Below are 9069 nucleotides of genomic sequence, written 5' to 3'. Positions count from 1 at the left end.
TCGCGCTGGATTTTAAATTTCTTCTACAGGCCTCCGAACAACACAAAAGTGATCTGGGTGAGTCAAACTTCTTATAATATGTCGTAAATAAGGTCCAGGTTGTCAAAAACGAGCATAGTCCTTTAATATAAGTCAATTTAAAATGCTCTTTAGCCTGATTTATGCAACAGTTGTGTCAGCGACTCAAAGCACAGTGTGCACTAGTTTGTACAGTATTTTCCAGTAATTAGCTTAAAGCTGTCTCATCTCATACTATGGGGCATTAGTGCATAAAAGGGAATATGCTAATACTGTCCTTCCTCTTCCTTTTTTGCATGAAAAGTCATGGGACACATTGTATTATTGTTTACATTATTGTTGATGCTCCATTCTTTGATTACATGTGAGCCTCGGCTAGTAGTGTGACTTTATTTTGTTTCTTGTAGTGTGACTTCAACACAGAGGATATGGCAGTTGATTTCTCAAGGTGTCCACTAGGTGCCAGTGCCTTCTCATAAACTGCAATCCAGCTGAATATTGCAGTGTATGCATTAATACTTACTGATAGGAGTAACAGATTCAGTATTCACACATGACACTCTGAACTCTGAAAGGTTTTAATCAAACCACTCTTGGAGCCAAGTCTTTAACACAAAACATTTTTTAAGTGGTTCTGTAGCTTTCTGAAAATAATATGGCTCAACACAATTTACACCTGCATGAGTAGAGAGATGAGAGCAATTCATATTTCAATTGACAATGCAATTAGGCTAATAGTAATTTATAGGCACACACAACAGAGGTTAAAGCAAGCATGTTCCCACAATCACCAATACCACCAAGATTTGGAAATGAGTTTCACTGTATGGCTAGATCTCTTGGCATGAGCAGACGTTTTGGTGATTATCATAAATCAAATAATATTGCACGTATCCCTAATGTGGTGCTATACAATACATCATGCAAATTTGTAAAGTGAGAGGTAATAAAGTAATTTTGCTTAAAATAGCATTAAACTATGAGCATAATAATATGATTAGACTGCACTGCATTAGGCAACATTTACATATTCAATCCATAAGAAACAAAATAATTGTTGTATAAGGCACTTTTGTAAAAAGCAAAAAAATGCTCTGTAAGTGAAATTAGAATATCATATAAGGCACTTCATATGACACTGACCCTATAAGTAATTCTATACAGTAGTTCCATAATCCTTTCCTATTCCTATTTCTAGTCTTCAGGTTCAAAGGACCATCATCTGCACCATCACAAACTAAGATCCATCAGCTTCGTTTATATTTGAGTAGTACAGCCAAATCAAGACTTCACGCTCCCCTTGCCTTCTAAGTTCATGTTAATCAGACTGATGGTTGTCTTAATGGCACACTGTCACTGCCACTGGCTTACAGACAATAGCTTATAGAGATAATTACATGTCGTAGGCCTATACAGTCATTCGTAGATTCACATTCCATAAAAAAAGGCAATTCTGTGGAGATGCTTCGACTTCATATAAATGATTAAGAACAAATAAGAGTATGAAAGATGCATTATAAAACCTGGAAATCTGAAATGAAAACAAGGCTAATGTAACATATAACAAACATTCCCTACTATGTAGAAATTCCCTGTACCTGTATATTAATCGCATGGGTGCACATTGCATGGCAGATTCTGGCTCCTATTGTCTGGTGATGGCAGCATGTCTGTCATCTCACACCCAAGGCCCAGGCCCCCATATGGATGTGACAGACGCTCTCACCTGCATTGATACCAAAAGCCATCTGGAGCAGTCAGGCCACAGAAGCCAGGTCTGGGACAAGGAGCAATGTGACATCCAGCTAAGCTAGGGACCTCTGCCATCCCAACACTCGACTGACCTTACATCTCAGACACGCTGCACGGTGAAACTAAATATCAAGGCTTAAAGGACGAGGGAAAGGTCAGTCCCTGCTGCGTGGTGTCTATCCCTTTGCACAGAATCTATTTTATTTTTTTCAGACCGTAACAGCAGATGTTTCCAACACATCCTCCAAACACATTAGGGAATACAATAAAGGAAGAAGAGAGAACAGGTAGCATACAAAGGCTTTAGAACAGCTAAACAAACCGTTCAGCTCACCATATTCTCTTACCAAAACAAACACTGCACTCGGTCGGTCATCATTCCCGACTGCCTCAGCCAGAGACTTGAACAACTTACAAAAAACACTATAACTGGACAAATTTATCCCAAAGTCATTTTTCAAGGACTCTGTTATGGATATTCTTACTGACACTTGCAGCTGTTTCCCGGACTTCTAATATCCCCTAAGCCTGTATGTTTGCCTGTTTACTGTTGTCCCATACATGCCTTTTCTACTGCTGTTCTGCTGTTTGTTTAGCTGTCTGTCCTAATGCCTTTGTATGCTACCCATTCTCTCTCTGTTCCTTAATTGTATTGCCCGATGTTGTGATTGGAGGGTGTGTTTGGAAAGTTTGGTGCTGCTGCTTGTTTGACGGTGTGTGTAAACGCTAAATGTTATTCCTGTTCTGTTGCTCTGTTGTCTTTACTGTGTTGCCTGATGATGTGACTGTATGTAAGTAGAGGGTGTGTGGGAAATGATTGGGTCTGTGCTGCTGTCTTTTAACTGTGTTGAAATGATTGGATCTGTGCTGCTGTCTGTTAACTGTGTTTATTGGATGTGTGCTGTTGTCTTTTAACTGTGTTGGTTTTAAATAATCCCCCCCCCCCCAAGAGGCCGCTATTGTAAATAAAGATTTTTTTCTTAACAGCTTGAAATAAACTAAAATAAGTAACAGCAAGGATCAAAACGCATGAAAGGCCTACTGTGCAACCTACTGTATAAAGTATATTAGGTTGATATATAGGGTGGGGAATATTTAAAGCAATGGATGAAACACATCAGAGGAGGGTAAAAAAGGTCAGGTGGACAAGGCAGACTGCACTCTTGTGAGGCCATTCAGACCTCCCGTGTCCAGTCTCCAGCTCAGGTAGGTGAGAGAACTCATCTCCCCTTAAACATCTTGATTTTGTGTTTGTCAGCCAGCAGAAGGGTTACATTGTACTCGTAGTCTCCATCGTGCACCCCGGTGTGACGAAAAGCCCCGGCCAGAAGGTTATCTTCCCAGTAGTGGTGCCAGTTTCCAAACTGATCCGCTCCGAACCCAAACACACTCACCTACAGGCAGAAATGAAACATTACATTACATTACAAACTTGTCGACTTACCACACAGCGTGATTGACGTTTGTTTGTTTGTTATTGTGAACATGACCGTACCTTGTCACATATGTGAATGGCGAACAGCAAGCTGAGGAAGCCAGTGGAGGGATAGCGTCCATGGCCCTCAAGCCACGTATCATAAACATACTTGAAGAAGGTCGGGCTGTAAATTAACACCTGCAAAGCATGGCAAGCCTCAAAATAAATATAAAGATCCATAAATGAAACAAGTTGTAGAAATTATCTGTTCAGTTACATGATTACATGACAGTTAAATTAGCCAATTTGGCTAAACCAGCATGTTTACAGAAATGTTCCTTAATGTGCACTGTCTCTGAATTTTAAACTATAAAATAAAAAAAGATTCTGGCTATTGCTTACAACTCACCCGATCCTTGTTTGCCTTTATCTTGGACAAGACTGGAAGGTATGTGCTACATAAAAAAAGAAATTTCCTTATTAATTTGTTTTTTGAAGTACTACAATCGTCAAATCAAATTGAATTAATATCCAATGCCTCTGGGTGGGTGGTTGGGAGGAAATGTTTGTACATAACATGAACGCACGAGACAGATCAGAACACACACAGTCCATTCAACAGTACTACAGATATAACATCAGTCCATTTCTTGAAAAGTCCAGTGCTTGATTAACAGACAGGTGTAGCGCAAGATCACTCACTGTTTGATGGTGCCTGTGGTCAGTGCACTGATGATCCACTGGAGATCCAGGGTCTTGAAAGGGATCAGAACCAGGCTAGTGGTGTTGTCCAGGTCCCTGGCGCTTTCTGGATACAGGACATGATGAGTGGTTCTGGTCCCTACATCCTCTTCATAGCCAGAGATGGGTGCCTGGTTCATCCTGGAAGCCATATACGTATCAGACAGTCATGTAACAGAATGATTTACCAGTACCTACCTACCTCCAATACATACTGTGTGTAAATGGATCCCACAGTGTACAGTGCTAGCACTGTATGGACAAGATGGATTCAATTTAATTTTTCACAACACTGCATGTGAGTGACATAGGCTGTTAAATGGTGGGGAAGGTGTTATGTCCCCCATGCAACGCTAGCTGATTCACATGGTATCACACACCTCCTCCTGTCGCACAAAACTGCCAGATCTAAATCGTATAGAAACATATACATGTGAACAGTTTCTTCTGAGCCTTTTACAACTCAGTGCTTAATACATGTGACAAACTATGAGGTGTGAAGTAATTGTTTAATGTTTAGAATGGGCAAACGGTTTGCAGTTTGTTCAAACCACGGCACGTTGAGGGGAAAGATAAACCATGATTTGAAAGGCTTGACAGTTTTCCCTTCATCAAAAATGTCATCCAGTTCACTCTGTAATTTATTTCTGCTGAATTGAATTCTACTTGGTCTGCCATCTGGCCTCATAGAAAAACATACTCAAGAAAACCAATTTAAAAACAAAGATATTCTGTATTCTGCCTCTGGTTTGATGTGCATACCTATCAAATCTGTTGGGTTTATCTAGCTTCATTTGGCATGGCTTATCCCATCATATAACCCACAGTACTGTAGCTAAGGATAAGAACATGATTGATGTTTAACACAGAGAGTGTGAATGATGTGAACATCTCACACCCTGGACAATCTCATTAATGCTGAATAAAAGATGCTGCTGCAGCCTTGGCACCTGTGATAGAGCTCTTATAGAATGATATGGAATTGTGTGTTTCAAAAGGAGATGGGAATCCTGGTAAATATTCATTTTCATTAAGCCCAACTGTGAAGAGGTCACAGGTTCACATCACTGGCAAAATGCTGCTCATTTGACAGGGCTGTGCTACACAATACGCCATGCAGCACATGGTATGACCTGAATATGTTCCCTGAGCCATGTGTTTCAGAGAGGGACTCTACTGCTAGAGAAATGTCTTGTCCCTGTACAAATGGTATTTTGCGGTAATTGGTAAGTCACAGAGCTGCCAAGGCAACAGGGCATTCCAGTGCACCAATTATAAAAAGTGCACAGTAAACCTGTGTCCCACGCCCATGATGCATGTCATCATCATGTAATGTACAGTTGTGGATCTACTGTATCTACTGTATGTTGTGAAGTATGACTCCCATTCAAATGGGAGTGTATCCCACTTAATTCGGCAACCTAACTCTGCGTTCAGACCAAATGTGAAAGTGCCGTGAAGAGCCGTGAAGAGCAGCCAGTTTGCTATCCATGTTAGTCAATTTGACCATTCACAAGGCTTCAAACTTTGTGAAATCTTCAATTATGTGTTTTAACCTTTAGAACAAAGCATACCCTATTCTGGGAGTCTCTGTTAGACACATACCTTATTTTCTGCATTTTTCGCGAATCCCATTCATTTTTCCCATAGAGATTTTGGACCTCTACCACGTCGCAAATCAAGTGACAGAAACGTATGAATGCACATGTTACCTTGCTGAATAGAAGCGTGTCATTTTACATATATCTACCGTGTGTGGCTAGTCAGAGGGATGCACTTCATCAGGTGTGGGACAATAAATTATAACCAATACATTAAGTGAGGAAATAACACAGAACGAAGACAAAGAGCATCATACTCATGCAGAAAGAGCATCATACTCATGCACAAAGAGCATCATACTCATGCACAAAGAGCATCATACTCATGCACAAAGAGCATCATACTCATGCACAAAGAGCATCATACTCATGCACAAAGAGCATCATACTCATGCACAAAGAGCATCATACTCATGCACGTTGTGCATACAAATACAAGCATCACCTGATGACGATGTCACAGGAATCAATGAGGCCGCCATAGTGCGTTCCTTTCAGGTTCCCAGAGTTCCCCACCACAGCGCAGGTCCTACAGCGCTCAGGGCCGGCGTCCATGTAGAGCTCCTCATCGGGGATGACCTGGAACAAGTTCTCCACCACTTGGCTGAAGTTGGCCGGCTGCCTCTCAGACTGCAACCACTGGTGACACAGCAGGCAGAAGCCTCAGACCGACTTCAGGGATACAGTAAGTGGAAGTGATTTAACAAGGGCAGCGGAGCAGGAACTGAGCACATTTCTCAAGCAACCTCCGGTGAGGTTATCTACCGTGTAATTTCTCATGGTTTTTCTCCATTCTCCGCCTGGCACTTTAGATTTAGGATACATGGCCAGTGGGGGCAGGGGGGTCTCTGGTGTGTGTATTGATGACATTGCTGAGTAAAGGGGATATTTAGTGTTGGCCTGCTGTATATGTGCATATAGAATGGTACACCCATGCCAAACATTCAAACCTACACACACTCATCACACAGAGGCAAGCGGGAACACACACACACACACACTCACACAGTCATTCTTTGATCTACACAGGCAAGCAGGTAAACTCACACACACACGCGCGTGCACACATGCGCACATATACACACACACACACACACACACACACACACACACACATAGACATTCTTTGATCGTGCTACATGACTTGCAGTTGAATAAATAAACGAGTATGTGCATGCTGAGCAAGATATATATCAGATATGGAGGGTAGAAGCTACTGAGCCATATATCTTTTAGGAGGGGGGAGGTGGAGATAGATCAAACAGGGACATTCCTGTATGTCTGCTGGCACATCATTCTTCACAGCCCCCCCCCTCCCCTAAGATGAGCCTGACAACCTGAGGTCACACATGTCCTCCTAGCATCATCAAGCCACACAGATGTGGCACAGGCAGCGGGTCTGGATGAGCCTCTTTTCTTCCTCATCAAGCCCCCCATGTGAGAAAGTTCTTTATAAACGAGCAGAGACATCGAGACCACCTTCCCGTAACTGTTCTATTCTCTATCTAATTGGACACGGTGTGAGGTGAGTGTGGCATTCACAACGCCGTTGGATGCTATACTGATAGTGCGAGTAATCATGTGACACGCGGTTGATGTTGATCTGTATGGACCCCTTGCAAATCCTTTCCTTCTTCCACCTATCAATGTAACTGTTGACTTAATGCAATTGAGTCACGTTTGAGAGTGCCTGGGTAGCCCTAGAATCAATTCTAATTTACAAGAAAGAGTTCCTAACAGCCTTAATGAAAGAGGGGAGTGGATTTTGGATGTTTGAATTTAAACAAGTAACAACACACCCACAGCAGTATCACAGTTGATTAGATCCAGTTAGTAATATCCTTGTTAGTAATGCCCTATTTTCTTCAGTTATTCTTCATCCTAAGTAATCACCTTGCTTTAATTAACCAATTAGTAATATGAGCATTTGTGTTTGTTTTTATTCCATATACGATGCTATCTACCACGTGTCGTGGAAATCCAGTGAGATGAGCCTTACCTGCCACCACTTGAAGGTTTCATCTGAAAGGACACTGTTCCTGGTGGTCATGAGTGGGTGGACGGACTGGTTGAAGCGTTCCGTGAACCATGGGTCATCCTCCACCTCTGTCATGCATTGGCGGCAGGCACAAAAAGACCCCTTTGAGAAGAAGTTGTCCGACAAGCGAAAAGCGTATCTGAAGAAGTCCGAGGACGTGTCACGGAACGTGTAACTAAACAGGAACATTGTAAAAATGATGATGCAAAACAGCAGGGCAAAAGTCCTGATTTTTCTCCGCTTGAATACAGACATGGCGAACGGTTAAAAGTCTGCTGGGAACCTAAGGGATACCGAGCACCAAAAGAGCCTCATTGACAATTCAGAATTCCAAGTGAGGAAGGCATTGATGAATTCCCTGGAGACTGCATGGTGTAATAGAGTTGAATATTTCAACAGAAAAACTGCCCACCGTTTTCACCAAATACAGATATCCTTGTCATAATTACAGGGCGAGATGCATGCAGTTTGGTGACAACAACATAGTAATCAGGGGTCCAAAGTACTAGCACCTTCTCATCATTCTGTCCATGCAAAACAATTTGTTTAGATAAAAACTGGTCGTTGGTTGAAATCCATATAATGAATCCCTTTGGATTCACTTCCTCTGGTAATCCAGAGACATGTCATTCCACTGTGGCAGAAAATCCAAGATGGCTCTGTCAACTTGATTGCTGCTGGGAAACTGGATTCAACCGCTCTCCCACTGTTGACTTTATGGGGTCATTGACTGGTATGTCTTCCATTTTCTGCACAATCCCCAACCTGAAAAGGAAAACAGGATATTTTTAGGACACACACTGAGAAAGGTGATGATGATTATGTTATAAAACTCTTCTTATAGCTTTCAACTTAAATATTCAAAGAGTTTTCTGGCTTTTTTGTTTAAAAAATCCCAGGAAGACCCCCTAGGGATTTCTTTAGAATACAAAAAGGGCAACTCCACTATATTTCATTTTGGTGCACAGGCAGCTGCATAGAGAATTTCACACAATGTTCACATTTAGCCAAGGTCATGTCCACATTGAACATAAGGAACTCTTTGGTCAAACCCCAGGGTGACAAATTGAAGGTCAGCTCAAAAATAAACAAAACGTTCCCTCTGCTCTTTACAATCTCTGAGAAAAACTTTTAAGAATGTCTTATTCCCGATACCAAAAAACAAATGCTGCAGGTCTTTCTTGATTAAGAATCGACCTGAATATTGTGGGTTTGCCCTGGGGAGAACAATACAGACTTGGGGAGAAGGCTGACTGAGACAAAAGATTGCTCAGAGGATAGATTTATCTGCGAAAACACCCAACTCTCTCCATTAGATCTGCACACCCTTGAAGCATGTCACGACAAAATGTGAAGTGTAAATGACAAATCACATTCCCCAGTGGCACACAAGTGTTAGTGGGCATATGGGTTAGTCTGATTTGCATATCCATTACATGGTAATTAGGAACATGTGGCTGCTTGTTGTCTCAGTCAGGAATTATTGACAACGATGTAGGGGG

General features: G+C 41.8%; 1 protein-coding gene across 1 annotated transcript; it reads right to left on the bottom strand.

Annotated features, from left to right (window-relative positions):
* Nucleotides 1–592: 592 nt before the first annotated feature.
* On the bottom strand, nucleotides 593–8201 carry LOC311323282 (CMP-N-acetylneuraminate-beta-galactosamide-alpha-2,3-sialyltransferase 1-like). Its single transcript, XM_084455483.1, has 6 exons — nucleotides 7529–8201; nucleotides 5975–6168; nucleotides 3890–4069; nucleotides 3597–3642; nucleotides 3266–3385; nucleotides 593–3164 (listed from the first exon to the last, which is right to left on the bottom strand). Exons 1-6 carry the CDS (start codon nucleotides 7820–7822, stop codon nucleotides 2991–2993), a joined length of 1008 nt encoding a protein of 335 aa, XP_084311609.1. The 5' UTR covers nucleotides 7823–8201; the 3' UTR covers nucleotides 593–2990.
* Nucleotides 8202–9069: the final 868 nt, after the last annotated feature.

Source organism: Borostomias antarcticus (genome assembly GCF_949987555.1).
Source record: "Borostomias antarcticus genome assembly, chromosome: 21".
NCBI classification, from domain to species: Eukaryota; Metazoa; Chordata; class Actinopteri; order Stomiiformes; family Stomiidae; genus Borostomias; species Borostomias antarcticus.
This window is presented reverse-complemented; position numbering and strand designations above follow the sequence as displayed.

Coding starts and splice junctions, on each gene's coding strand:
- LOC311323282 (XM_084455483.1), bottom strand. CDS start 7,822: ATGTCTGTATTCAAGCGGAGAAAAATCAGGACTTTTGCCCTGCTGTTT. Junction 6,169..7,528: donor AAACCTTCAAGTGGTGGCAG/GTAAGGCTCATC, acceptor CTGTGTCACCAG/TGGTTGCAGTCTGAGAGGCA. Junction 4,070..5,974: donor TCCTGTGACATCGTCATCAG/GTGATGCTTGTA, acceptor TATGGCTTCCAG/GATGAACCAGGCACCCATCT.